The sequence below is a fragment of the Ambystoma mexicanum genome, chromosome 2p (genome assembly GCF_040938575.1).
Source record: "Ambystoma mexicanum isolate Mex_15411 chromosome 2p, UKY_AmexF1_1, whole genome shotgun sequence".
Classification (NCBI taxonomy): Eukaryota; Metazoa; Chordata; class Amphibia; order Caudata; family Ambystomatidae; genus Ambystoma; species Ambystoma mexicanum.
Window position 1 is genome coordinate 1,342,198,091 of NC_090923.1, and position 14,982 is coordinate 1,342,213,072.

The 14,982-nt window shown below is 46.9% G+C and overlaps 1 protein-coding gene across 1 annotated transcript in view; it reads left to right on the forward strand.

Moving 5' to 3' along the window:
• Positions 1-14,982, forward strand: part of FLII (FLII actin remodeling protein) — an 898,330-nt gene that overhangs the window by 392,821 nt on the left and 490,527 nt on the right. The window contains exons 14-15 of the mRNA XM_069645694.1: positions 2,000-2,179; positions 3,067-3,149. Coding sequence (XP_069501795.1) covers positions 2,000-2,179; positions 3,067-3,149 — 263 coding nt within the window. The remainder of the gene's footprint in view (positions 1-1,999; positions 2,180-3,066; positions 3,150-14,982) is intronic.

The window sequence follows — 14,982 nt, forward strand, 5'->3', positions numbered from 1 at the left end:
TGAAAAGATGTTTAAAAAAACAAAAACAAAAAAAGAAAAGGGAGCTTGGGGTGAAGGAAATTAAGGAGGTGGTAGAGAGTAAGGAGAGGGCGTGGAGGTTCATCAGGAGAAGAGGCAGTTCTATGGAGAGCTGAAGGAGGTAAGGTGATTGGTGGAGAGAGAAAGGGGGAGTATATTAAAAAGGTTTGAGGTAACGTCAAGGGAGTGGAAGGGGAGGTTGTTCAGGCGGCAGTTGGAAGCGACTGTAAAGGAGTAGAGGGCGGTGTTAAGTGTAGTACAGAGGAGGTTAGAAGGAGATTGGAGGGGTCAGTCTAAATAAAGAGTGAAAGTAAGAGATTTCTGAGAAGGGACGTGTGTTGCAAAGTGGAGCTTGGAATAACAGTTGAGGAGGGCGACTAAGAGAGAGAGAAGGTCGGAGGTTGAACCAAGGGGAAGGAAAGTGAGGGAAACCCACCCTGTGCCAAGGGGGTGTGTGATAGGTTTGGTGGAAATACAAGCATGTGGTGGAGGTTGTCATTTTAATGAGGAGAAGAATATCAAGGATTGGCAGAATGTGGCAAGCAAAATAGACTAAAGTCCATAGTGTAGCTCCATTAACCAGCCTCCTGGCGAAACATACTGTTAGTGTTTTTGGATGTGGGCCTCCCTGGCAACAGGAAATGATAGGCTTCTGCTATTAGGAACCAACGTCATAATTGAGCTCTAAAACGGACATGTCTACTAGAGGCTTCAGTTTTTGAACTTGATGGAAAGGCTGAGCAACAACTGTTTACGTCATTCATTGTGGCTATCATATCTAATGCTTGCAGAAATGTAAGTGCTGGAGGTATTTCATCTGAGCCCCTGTCTGCTAAAATGGCAAAAGAGAACACCAGTTAATCATTTTCTATTGAGAAAAAGGCTCTGTTGAGTACTGCAGCAGTGATGGGCATGACCAGAAACTAGTAGTAGCTGAAAGAGTGGATTGCGTTGGTTCACCCAAAAGTCTTTGTGGTGCTGAGACCTTTTCCCAATGCCCCCCATAAAAACCCTTAATCTGGACAAAGGTGAGATGGGATCTTATATGGCGGTTAAAGCTTTCTCTTAAAAAATGTAAGTTTCAAGCTTTACACTACTAACTCTTGATGCACACATTCAGCCCTCCAGATAAGTGTCATACTGATCTTTTATAATCCATAGAATGAAGCTAAAACTCCCAGGAAAAGCAACAGTGATAGAGCTATGCGTGCATTTTGCCCTTCTGTCTGCCTACACTGCTTCATGAATGTGTTTCGGCCAGAAGCATCATCAGCACATTCTACCCAGAGGAGCTCTGCTAAATGTTATCTGATCTGAAGGGGACCTATACGTTAAGCAAAAAGATCTTTTCATCTTTAACTGAGAACCGAGAAAGTATGCTTTACAACAAAATACCTAATGAAAATATATTACCTGCCTGAATATTTCCAGGTCACAATGAAAACTAGTTTTATCACTTGAAAATTCCCTTTAGACTGTATTCAAGTGTGGGGAGTAAAATAACCACATCCAAAATCTTATGTGAGGCTATGGACTCCTTGCTTAACCTTGGCAAGTTAACTGGATCTCCCTGGCCCTCTGTCAAATGTTTTGGTGTGTAGAACAGTCCCCAACTTGCCACAGCTCAGAATTAACATTGTTATTGATTAGAACCTGTTTTGCATGATTTTATGTTGCAGTGCAATATCTTTAATGTGTATTTTAGTAGTGACTGTGCTTTCATTTTAAGTTTGGGAGAGGTATTTGCACATTATAGGGAGGGTTTGTGGTCAAAAAAATTATGGAGCAGAGCTGTGGGTTTAAATCCCTGTTATATTTTGTCAAGGGAATGAAACTGGAGTTTTTCTTTCAAAGAACGTATGTTCCATATTTTCTTAGGATGGGCACTATCCCGTCCCTCTTCTCCTTTTAATGTGTGGTTCCATCACATTTTCAATTTATTTCATTTCTCCCTTCTCCTCGCTCCCATGTACCCTCTTAGACCTACTTGGACAACAACGAGGCTTTGCAGTGGGAGATCTACTACTGGATTGGGCAGGAGGCTTCCCTGGACAAGAAAGCATGCGCGGCCATCCACGCTGTGAACCTGCGTAACTTCCTGGGTGCCCAGTGCCGAACAATCCGTGAGGAGATGGGAGAGGAAAGTGAAGAGTTCAGTCTGGTATGAAGCCTCCATTTCTCCCAATTACAATATCCTTTAGTCAGTCAGATGACAAGTTAACCTTTATACATTTGCCTACCTCCTCCATGCACTACTTGATTAAAAGTACATGCAAAACCATAGATTAGAATTCATGTGCCTTTTAAGTATTGATGGTGAAATTGAGAATACTTGAAGCAGTGACCCTGAATGGGCTGTCTTTCTAGGTATGCCCCTGCCCCCACCTACTTCACTGCCAAATTGGCAGTTCTCATCTGGAGTTAGGGTTAGAGAAAAGGAATACAGCCCTTTCTTTTCCCTGAAGAAACCTCCAGCATGGGCGTTTATTCCTTCATTTTGGGATAATTAGTTAAAAATGGTGTCTGCTCCAAAAGGCATAGTTTCACCTTGGCTTAGGCCTGCAAAATAATCTTTTGGTCATACATAAAAGAAAGCCACAGTGAGCACTTTCATAATGAAGCTAAGCTTGTTGGGACTTAGCAGGCACAAGTACCTTCTATATTGCTTTATTTTTATTCTTGATTAGAGGATTGTAAGACGTTTGTCCGTTTCAGATCTTTAACAATGAAAGAACAAATGTCAAATACTATTTGGCACGCTATGCCACATTTTGCTTAGCACATTAAGGAAGGAAGCATGTTGAGCGGTTTATGATGCCGGGTTTAAAGAATAAAACAGAGTATGGCTTGGGGATTTTCAGCTTGGGCTCAGGAAAAGAATGGTCAGTATCGGTGCCTTTTTTTAATTTTTTTTTTTTTTTAGATTTAAGTTCCTAGATCATCCCCGTGCCAGCGAGCATGGATTGTCTGAGGAATGATGTGTCTGAATCATTTGTTGAGTCACCTATTTTTTTGGTTACCATAGATAAACCAAATCTCATTTTGCAGGTATTTGACAATAAGATTTCCTATGTGGAAGGAGGATCGGCTAGCGGGTTCTACACTGTGGAGGATTCGCAGTATGTCAGCAGGTAAATTCTTTCCGGATCAGCAGTCTGCCTTGAGAGAACCACTGTGATCTGCCTAGTCTTTCATTTTACAAGCCTTTTATACTGTGCCAAACCACCACCATAGTGGTCTCGGGTCACCAGGTGTGTCTGCAGATTGTTGTTTTGTGCACCCATTTTGGGTTTATAGGTCTTAGTCTACGATGGAAATTGAGTAGGGAGTTGATGAGGGAGCGGGTGGAATGCAACAGACGCTGGGATGGGGGTGATCTAGAAGTGGGGAGGAACCTTTTGTTATAGTATAGGTGTGTGTGAAATCCTTACAGTGGGTTGTGAGAAACCTGAAAGTTTCTCCCTGGCTAAACCCGGGGACCTGTCGTCCAGATGGCCTGGACACAGCCATCGCTATTGGATCCAGTTCCTGGGGGTGGACCAGTGAGCGAGGATCACCTGGATAAGGGGGTCCCCGGAAGGAGAAGTGGGAGACCGATGGGTGGGATGCGTATCCCTCTTTTCTGCACACCTTGTCCCCATCCTCTTTTGTAGGATATTCAACAACACTGCCCCCCCTTTCCTCACATGAACACTTTCATACCACACGAAAGACAACGACTAACTTCAGAGCCATTCACCTGATGTGTGCCAATACCAGGGTCCGGCAAAGTCACATACCTCATGGCCCTTTCCTTTCCCCGCAGGGATATGATATGGCATTTATAACGCACCTATATACAAGTGTTTCAAGGCGCAACGAGGCAAGGGAGGGTAACGGAGGGAAGACGGACAACGATCTTACTAGGTCAGGTGACATTGAGAATCGCGCAAGTGCAGGGGAGGTGGGGGAAGGGAAAAGTGTGAGTGGGAGGGGGGTGGGGGAAGTGCAGTACATAGGATAAACAGTAAATAGAAACAATAAATACTAACAATAAATAAGTGCAGCCAGCTGGTGGCAGCTGCAAGGGTAAGTGCAGTCAACAGGTGCAAGTGCTGGTAGGGGGCTGTAGGGATACAGAAACAGCCACAGGGTGCAAGGGTTGCCAGGTGGGCAGTGCAGGTGTGCAACTGGCGGGGAGGGGTCCTGGGCCTGATTACAGAGGGTAGCCAGACCAGTGTAGTTTCAGCCAGGAGTTCAGCAGGGGAGTGGAGGAGAGAAAGCAGAAGCAAAGAGGAAGGTCTTGAAGCGCTTCCGGAACCAGAGATGGGTCTCCTCAATTTTCAAAGAGACAGGGAGGCCCCAGCCGAGGAGAGAGAGCTACCACGTTGCTTGGAGAAGCGACTGACCCTGAGGGAGTTGGAGGTGGATGAGCGAAGAGCTCGAGAAGGAAGATATGTAGGAAGGCCCCAGAAGGCCTTGTGGACAATGCAGAGGGGTTTGACAGTAATCCTTGTAGCCACTGGGAGCCAGTTCAGAGACAAGTCTCGCAGTCCTGTTCTGGATGAGTTGCAGAGGGCGGAGAGTATAGGCAGGCAGATTTAGAAATAGGCTGTTGCAGTAGTCCAGCCTAGAGAGAACCAGAGCCCTGGAGACTGTGAGCTTCTGGGGGAAGGAGAGGAAAGGAAGAATATCTCTGAGGAGGTGCAGCTGGTAGCGTGACTTCTTAGAGATGTCAGAGATGTAAGGAAAGAAGGAGACTGTGTGGCGTCAAAGATGACCCCAAGGTTTTTAGCCTCACAGGTGGGAGCAGAGAGAGGGCCAAGAGAGGCCAGCCAGAGAGACGGGAAAAGAGGGAGCTGGTGTGCCGATGAGGAGCATCTCAGTCTTACTGGCATTGAGGCAGAGATCATTGGTGGCACACCACTCCTGGATGGCACACAGTCGGAGATGAGAGAGGGAGAAGAGGTGGCTGAAAGGAGCCTAAAAATGATCTCCGTGTCATCCGCATAGCACTGAAAGTTTGGGCAGAGAGCAGCAATGCGGTGGGCAAGAAGTACCAGGTATTGGTTGAACAGCCAGGGAGAGAGGTTAGACCCCTGGGGGACACCACAGGTAGAGATAGAAGATAGAAACGACCCAAGTTGGACTTGGTGGGTTGATCGGAGAGGAAAGAAGTCAGCCAAACCAGGGCCTGATCGGTGATACCCAGGTTATCATAGAGATGTTTGAGCAGGAGGGCATAGTTGACTGTGTCAAAGGCAGAAGAGAGATAAAGTAAGATGAGGACACAGGGGGTGTTGGAACCAAGGTTGGAGAGCAGTTCTTCACGGATGTTCAGGAGAGCAGTTTCTGTGCTTCTGGCAGCTCTGAAGCCAGACTGATGGTCATGGAGACAACCAACTGATTCAGTGTGAAGATTAAGCTGGGAGATGACCATGTTTTCCAGGAGTTTGCCCAGTAAAGGAGCAATGGAGATTGGGCAATAGTTGGCTGGGCAGGACGGGTTGGCAGAGCGTTTCTGAAGAAGAGGGTGCACAAGGGAGCTCTTCAGGGAGGAAGGGAAGACACCAGTGGCGAAGGAGTGGTTGCGGAAGTCCGCTAGAGCAGGAACCAGGGTGTCAATGTGATAAAAGGTAGAGCAAAAGAGCACAGCAGACAGCACAACGGAACAGCTAACCGGGCACATTAGTTCAAGAGAAGGAGAAAGGCAGTGAGAATCGAGAGGGTGGCGAGGAGAGAAGCAACCTTGCCCTTTTCGTCCCAGGCCTGCAGAACCTTCGTGGAAGAGGACATAAAACCGCGAACAATAGCACAAGTCTTTTGCAGCAGATGCCAACGGTACGAGGGGCAAGCTTATGCTGATAAGCAGGAACGAGGGAGCTTCCTGCATCTGTGGTAACAGCATTAATTCCGAAAGAAGGAAATCCAAGCGGTTCATCGCAGCTGGTGAGTCGAACGGAAAGCCGATAAGAACCGAACTGTGTTGAATGAAAGTCGAAAAGTGGCCATTTGTGGCAAGTTCAAAGAAATTTAAATTGTAAAAGGGGAACCAGCTACAGAGGGAACCGGCACAATGTGGGTGCTGACTCGAGAGACTCTGGTCAACCCCATGTTGAGTGAAACTACAGATACCAGAAGGCCGTAGGAGAGCCGCCAAAATAGGTCAAAGTGGTCATGCAGGAGGTTAAGCAAAATCCCTGTACAATCGTAAGTCTTTGATCTAGAAACTGTTAAAGTAAGGGAAGTGAATCCTGCATGGGGAAAGTAAAAGGGGAAGTAAATCCCGCCAATATTGAAAGTAACGAATGGCACAAGTGAATCTGAAGGAGGCATGCCATAGAAGAGGGGCAAAGTCTAAAGTCCCAAGAAACAGTGTGTTGACAACCATGAACCAGGCCGAGGGATGTCCATTATGAACTATTTTGAAAAGACATTGAGAAGCCAAGGGAAGTGAATCCCGCTAAAGAGAAGACAGGAGAAGCATACTGTCCCTCTTGTCACCTGGGTTCTGAGCACGGCCGAGGGAGATCCAGGGGTGAAGCCATCATCCAAAATAGTGTCTGAGGGGTCAGCGTCCAGAAGAGAGCGACCAAGGGGTGAGACCGTCACCCAAAACCTTTGTGTAACAGAACTGTTTGTTTGTCGGAACTATCAGGCCCTCAAGGGAGAGAGACTTTTAAGCCATCGGAGAACCAGATAACTGGAGCAGAATTGCCGGCTCGTGCTGGGGAAACCTCGAGTGTGTGCTGTGCTCAGAGGGTGCTCAGCGGTTCCACCTATACCATGCTCAAAACGTGGGGAAGGAAAACCCCTACTACTGCATCCTGACATATTATTTAAGAGCTCTTCTTTCTTTATTGATACTTCTATGCCTCACTTCTTTTTGTATTTAGCGTAAGGACTTGGCAAAAAGATTTTCTTCGAATAGGCCCCTTTATTTTGACACAACGCCACAAGGACTGCCTTATTTTCTTTTGATGGTCGACACTTGCTTCTATCTTGGATTTAGGTTTAGTTTAGGTGTTTTTATGCCCTGCATTTATTGTTCAATAAACTACCTTGAACTGTGATACTTGTGTCTGTCTTTACTGTTGCCACCATGAGTTCCTTACAGGGTCCACAGGTCGAGATCGCAAAACGGAAGGTATGCTTTAAACGTGTTTGGCATCAAATTGCCAATGTGAAGCAATTTATATGAGCAATAGTGTCACAGATGGCACAAAACATACTGGGCCTCATTACGAGTCAGCCGGTCCGGAAAGAACGGTGGTGGTAAATCCGCCACCACAGTTCTTTCTGGACCGGCTGATCTCGACTTCTGCAGGTGGGAGGTGTCACTCACGCCAGGTTTGACCTGGCGGGTTTAACACCAACCGCCTGCAGGCAGACGTGGAAACACCGGCACCATTACAGCATGGTGCCGGTGATTCCACTTCCCCATTCCCATAGAGTCCTATTGGACTCCATGGGAATGGGGATTTACCGAATTCCGCCTCCGGAATTACCGGGTCACCGGGGTTGTAATGCCACAGTGATTCCGGGAATCACGGAGGCGGAATGGTAATACGAGTCTGGCGGTAACTTCCGTTTTTTCCGGCTCGGTTACCGCCGGACTCGTAATGAGGCCCACTGACTCACAAAGACAGTTTAAGGGTGTTGATTAGCAGTTTGTGGGCCCTAGGGACATTCTGTTCTCTCGTCTCCCTTGGTATTCCTCCCTAACCTAGGTGTTTGTAACCCAAGATTAGTTTTACTGAAAGGTAACTCCTATTATCGATGACCGTGTCTTGCGACAGACATGGCTACTTAATTCGCTGGCTGTCTCAACTCCCTCAGTGTCTTACTAGCTGTCCCTACTCTGTCCAATGGTTAGTGTTCTAAAGGAGTTGGTAAGTGCCTTGCACTTACTCTGACTTCTAGCGAATTTACTCACACATATCTCGACCCTTGTTCCTCCTCTCTTTCCCTCCACCAATCTATCTCTCTGATGTTTCCCTCCTCCTAGTTCCTCCCTCCACCCTTTAATCTCGCCAAACCTCCCACTTCACTAATCCCCCCCTCACCACTACTCTCCTCCCTCCACCTCTCCTCACTACTCAAAGACCCTCCTTCCACTCAGTAACAACCACTTCATATTCACTCCTTGCACTAACTTACTCTACCTAATCCCTACATAAAAATGCACACTCAAACTGCACGCACACTCAAACTGCACAAACACTCACTTAAATGAATACCTTGCCTTCTGAATTAATAGTTCCCCCACTATGCCACTTTAGTCTGCCACCTCCTCCGACCTCGCCTGGTATTAGGATGAATATCCAAAATCAACCCTGGTTGTGGATTTTGGGAAACCAACCTATTGTGAATAGGAAAGACACTGATGTCTAGCCAAACCCAATCAAGATAGTGTACTAGAGCGGTTAGGCTTAGGCTCAGTAGGAGTGTGAGTTGTCTAGGGCTACACTAACATACCCACAGAGCACTTTAGTAATTCCAATTGGACGAGAAGCACAAAATATACAATGATTAATCCTTTAAAATGCACACTAAGCGATTACACTTTCAGGTAAATGTTATCATACAACTATTATCAAATACACTTTTACATCCATCATTGGAAAATCTAACTAAAACCCTTCCACTTCACCTTAAAGACAATTAAGCAACAGCATAATCATAAGCAAGACCTTCGGTAATGAATGTGGTAAAGTAAGTGAAGAGGTACAAGAACTGTTGATTCAAAACCAGAAAACACAAGTAAATAATCAAGTGAAGAATTCAGTAAAACACTAAGTGCAGTCCTAAAATTAGATCCCTAACTCTTAGCAAGTCCAGCCCGGGATGGAATGGGGTCTATTGCTCTAGAATCACTAGTCCCACAACATATATACTGTTCTGGTAAGCTTACTATTGGATTGAGCAATGCCAGTGGTTGCAATTAAGTGCTCCAAAAGTTCAGATAAGTATCCCTACCAGCCGCATCAAACTAGAGAAGGCCCAGGGGTGGTCCTTGACTTAAACCACCACCAATCTGAGTGGGGCAAGGGTGCGGTGGGGCCAGGACTTTACGCCCATGTAGCCTTTTTCAGGAGAAAGGGAGTGGGGGGCGAAACAAGTATGTTAACTTATGTCCTTATTCCAATTTTCACAGAGACCACTTTAGAGGTTCCAGAATACGTTGGGCCCAGAGTGTGTCTGTTGCTGGGAAGAACACTTCTGTCAAGCAGGCAATCTCGAGAGACCTCCAGGGAGCAAAGTAGACTGGATTCAATGGGAATAGCCACTGATTAAGTGTATTTTATTTTGTGAGATCAGCACACCCACCTTATGTTCATCTGACAGGCTGGTGGCAGTGTACCTTTTTGCACAACATTTTGTGGACTTTTGGCACAGGCTTCCTTTGTTTAGGCAAATGGTGACCCTACTGTCCCTGTCGCAGCTGCAAAGGCAGCCTGCGACAAAAGTTGTGCAAAAAAGGTACACTGCCACCAGATGAACTTGTTACAGTAACGAAAAGTTACTTGAACAATGAGAAAAGGGAGATGTGTGCTCATGTCACAAAATAAAATATGCAGGAGGGACAAAAGGGTGCTCCCCCCCCCCCTGCCCTGATCTAACATCTGTCAACACAGGTAAAGGAAAAAGGGAAAGCTCAAGGAACTTCCAGCAACACTGCACAGAAAGTGATGTATGCTGCAATAGTAAAAGGAAGATGCCATAAAACATGAAGGAAAGCAGAACTCTGTTAAAAAGTGCCAAACATAGGTAAAAGGGCTCAGAAGATTAAAGTAAATGAGGGTTGAAAAAGGTTCCCACTCACTAAGGATAAATAGACCAAAATCCAATAGTCCAGCAAAAAGTCTGGGGGTCTCACAAGGTGGGAAGAATTATACTAAAAAAAGTACTACCAACAATGAATGCATACATTTTGAGCAGCTTCTGTGTGCAATCTGGTCTGAGGAAATGTTCCACAGCTTAATTCTGGTATGAGTCTCCTAAATGGGTATTGTCGGAACTGATATGCACCAATATATTTATTATACTTTTATGTATGAGTTAACAGTGGTGCCCAACTGTCTTGCATCAGTTACTGAATAGCCGCAAAAAAAGGAAAGTAGACACATAGATGCCCTGGGGAAAAGGGATGCTGCATAACACTACGGCGCTAATGGCCAGGTACAATAGATCCCAATGGGATGAAATGGAGAGCATGGCCAGACACATACCTGAGGAAATTCTGAGAACATTCAGGAAGGTCTTACCAGAAGGGAAACATTCTGTAATTGCTCAAATCAAGAATAGAGTGGATGCGGCAAACAGTGGGCCCACAGATAGCAAGAGTAGCTGTAATCAAAATGCATGCCTCTGACTAAGGAGTATGGGTTTCAAACCAGAAACTCGGACTACTCGCATAGATAATACTAGGTTTAGAGTCATACCTTTTTTGCACACAGGTAGATGAAACCCTAGAACAGGCTTAAAAATATCAATGACGCCCTAAAAGCCCTGGTTCAGATCTCCGGCAAATCCGTTCAGAACAGAGGGTTCCCAGCAAATAGACTGTCTTTTTCAAACTGTGCCTTATACCCAGCCAGGTACTCCAACCCCAGACAGGTTCCAACTGGTTCTCAGTCACAACAGACCACGAACCCTGCCTCCTCAAGCAATATGCGGAGAGTAAAGACTAGGGGTAGAGGACAACCCACTTGAAATTCTTCCTCCGCCCAGAACAATGACTCAAGTATTCGGGTCCCTTCCCATCCATCCCCAGAAGGGGGATGCATACAATCATTCACTCACACATTTGAGAGGATAACATCAGATCAGTGGGGGTTGGGCACAGTGTTTTGGGGTACTGTGTGGAGCTACTGAAGCCTCCTCCCTGTGAGGAACTCCCAAAAGGGTATACCAACAATACCTCTTCAAAACCAACCAGTAATGAATTATGAGTAAAGTATTAAGATGTTATTGTCAGCAGAAAGCTGTGACTTTCTCTAACTGAAGAATCCCCTCTTACTGGGATGACGAGGATGACTGGTGGAGAAGAAGAGAAGCCACTGAAGACAGAATGATCACTGAATGGCGTCTGGGAAGGCCCATCGCTATGTAATATGAGCAGAGAGGAGACTGGAGAACGAGAGAGGAAGCCGTCGAGTTTAGAATCGGCTCACTCATACGCCGGTGAGGCTGGACACTCCACGCTCTGTTATTGCAAGGAGGCAAGAGTCAGAAGTAGAGCTTGTGATGACTCTTGCAGAGTCATCACTAAACGCCAGCCTAAAGTCTCCTCCCATGTGGTCAGGGGGAGGCAGCCGCTACCTTATCCTAATGCTGGGGGTGGTATCAGAGGGAGGATCACATGGGAGGAGACGACTGTCACGGGAGGTGGTGACTATTAGGAGAGACGTGGCATTCATTCTCTTCTGAGGATGAGATTCTCCTAATGCCTAAATGGCATGCTGTCATTGTGCAGTTCCCACTCCCAGAATTACCCAGAGTAACAAACCTGACAACCTTTTTAATGAGCATGAAAATGGTACACTAGGGGATCAGGAAGATATTACAACTTCTAGAGGTTATGATTCTACTATATATCAAGGTCCTAAACCCAAAGGAGAAACACCAACTTCTTTAATAATCTCCCCTAAATTTGAACACACTGTTACCCAATCAATTTGGAATAACTAATAAACTAACAAGAATATTATGGACTTCAAGTCTCATAATTCCCATAGTACTGAGATGAGCAAGAGGGGCTCAGAGTCCATGAAGTGTGACTGGGTGTCCCATCACAAATAATCACTATGACTCTTATGAAAAATCCAAGGGTGTTTAAATACTTAAGGGTCAGAATGGCTGCTTCTGGTCTTGATTCTTTAGGGTCTAAGGGCCTGGGGATGATTGGCGCTAGGGAAGTACCTTTCCTCTCTCAACTTCCCCGGACCTGGGACCCATCTCCCAGCCCCAGACATCCGTACCGGGTAGTTAGTCACTAGTGATCAGTAACACCTATCTGTTCTACTAACTATGATTATAACTGTTTCCCCTAAGACGATGGCTACCTGTCTCCCTACGGAACTTCTAACTTTCCTTCTCCTATTGTTGGTTAGTCTCTCCAGGAATAGGGAATGGTGGCTTCTTTCACCCAGCGTCACACTCATACCTGTCACAGCCTCTCCCTCCTGACCCTTCACCATCCTGAACCTTAATCTATTCTCCACCCACCATGTTACTGTCCCTCCAAGCTCTGCCTTTTCACCTGTACCCTTCAATCTTAATTCATTTCCCACTCCTATTCTTTACTACGACGTGTACTTCCAACTATCCCTCTACCTTGGTTCCTTTTCCCTCCTGCCTCTAACTCTACTCCCCTCCACCCCCTTGCTATTCCCCTTGTTATAATTTCTAGCTCACTTAATGCCAATAGCCCCTCCTACTCTCCCACTCACTGTTGCTCTTCCCTGCTCTATTACTGTTCCTATTTCCCTATTACCACTACTTCTCCATTACCTTTACTGCTCCAAGACACTGGGGGATATGGTGCCCTGCTCACCCTCTACTAGCCCCTGTTCAAACCTCGGGGACCTCCAGCGATATGGTACCCTGCTCATCCTTGTACTACTAGCTCCCACTGTGCCGCTAATGTCCTTTGCTCACTACTCCCACCACCTACTAACTTTACTCCCAGCAACTTCTACTGCTACTGTTATGCTCACCTGGTATCCACGGGGACGCCACCCAGCCAGTTGGTCGTTGGTGTCCTTCCCAATGATTCCCTGGTGTGGTCTCGGTGTTGATGGGATTCCGCCTGGAAATTAAGACTATATTAGGAATGGGCGACCAAGGTAAGTTTTCCCCCACCTCCCTTGTGTTTCCAACCCCTCCAGGTTCTCTTCCACCTGGTTGTCGGAATCGGTGGGCTCTCCGTCCTGCTCTCTGGGCAGGGGCGCATTGTCTTTTGTGGGCACGGGCGGTCCAGTTACTTCACTGACTGCTGCCCTTGTAGCGTCTTTCAGGTAGGTCTTATTGCGATTGATGGCGTTGTAATTCTTGCATGCCTTTTCTCTGTTCTAAATGTCTTTTTTTATCTCCCTAGGAGCGCCGAGTGTCCGCTTGGAGAACTGGATATGCTGGTTCTCACCGGGAGATGATGGCACGCTATAGCGCTGTGGTGCGGTAAGGCTGCGCTTTGCATAGCGCAGCGATGTCTTGTCCTCATTGACCTGTGCTTTTCTCTTTTCGTAAATCGCGGTGTGTTCCCAGCGCAGATGGAGTTCCGGAGCTATGCCGGCCGAAAAGCAACCAACCAGGTAAGTCTTTAAGCGCTTTGTGGTTGTAATGTCTCCACTACCTCCTTTAATGATGTCTTTCTCCTTTTCTCAGGTACTTCGATCCGGGCGGTGAACTCCACCAACAGACCTGCCCAGGAGCTGCGAGCAGTGAAGGATGATGAATGCAGGTAAGATTCTGCTGCTAACGATGTTCTTGGTTTCTCTGCAAGTCTGGAATTCACCAGGCTCGTGAGAAAGTTGGACACGGTGAGCGTCACGTTGCTAGAAGCAAAGTAACGCGAAGCGTGTTGTCTTGTTCAGTTGTGGTTTAAATAGACACTATAAAGTAGTCCAGGTAAAGTAGTCCCTAGGCCACCACACCCAAAACCCTAGACCGCATAGCTTGGTTCTAGGAACCAAGCTTTGTTGATGCCTCCATGTTGGCTGAAAGCCTAAATAAAGTAGTTCCTCAAGCAGATGTCTTTCCTTACTGATGAGCCTGGCGCCAAAGGCGCCAGGACTGGCCCCAAGAGGGCCTGAGAAGTGGATACCAGGCCTTATTAGTGATCCGAGCCCTGATTCCACCTGGCCAATGGGCTTGCCAGTGGGGATCAGGGCTGAGGGTCGTGACAGCTACCTCTTCTCCTCCTGCTATCCCACCCTGCCACTACTCCTGCTCTACCTCGAATACCCACGCTCTCCTGTCTCTCACACAAACACTCCACAGACCTCCTTCTTAACAATAGCCTCTGCGCTCAAGTCACTTTCGCCTCCTCTGGTCTCTTGGAGGTACTCTGTCTCCTGTCCTCACCCAACTAACCCACGCCTACACACTTGCACACACCTCCTTAAATACAACCCACACTGTCCAATCACTTACATGGCTCAAGGGGGATTGGCAAGGGGAGTGTTTAGGGAGGCTTCAAAAAGGGCTTGTAAGCTCCATCCCCATTTTAAGAAGCATCTCTGGCAAGGCGAGTGGAAGAGTTCCTGAAGATCTTGAGCCCCTGTTCCAGAAGGCCTTCTAATGGACCTTTTCAATCTTAATATCTCTGGTGAGCTGGTGGGAGCCTCATTAATAAGGCCTATTTTCCTAAATGGTGTGTAGATTTCTGGAGACTTTGCTACACCACTTGCTAGCGTGGCCGGTGTTAAGCTACCGGCTGTGTGCTGCAAGGAAGTCCAACTGCTGCTGTGTGGTGGCGTCCTCATTCTGCCACCCACTGCGGTCTTCCCATCGTCAGTGTTAGCCATCATCATCTTAGGATGGGAATGGGTGGTGGGGGTTGTCTGGACGCACTCATGTGAGCACCAGGGAATGTTTGGGGTGGACGTCCTGCCTTCCCTTACATGGCCTGTAAGCATGCCTTGTCACAAGTGTTATGAGTGGTCTAGTTGTTTAATTGGGAAACACCTGAGCGGGACCTTTAAAACCCCAAAGGACTTTTAGGTGTGAGAGCAGCAGCAGGGAGAATCCGAAGCTGATGTCAGTGTTGTGGCGGCGGCAGGACGCTGTGTTAGATGTGGCAGAGGTCGGGAAAACCGTGCCATTAACATGATGCGCAGCGGGAAGCAGTGCTGAAGCACACACCATGTTCGAAAGAAGCTCCTGATATGCCGTGAAATGCTCTGGCATTGAATTCACACCAGAAAGTGTGCACAGCTGCAAAGGCTCCATTGAAGGTTGGCGCGCACGACAGCAGAACAA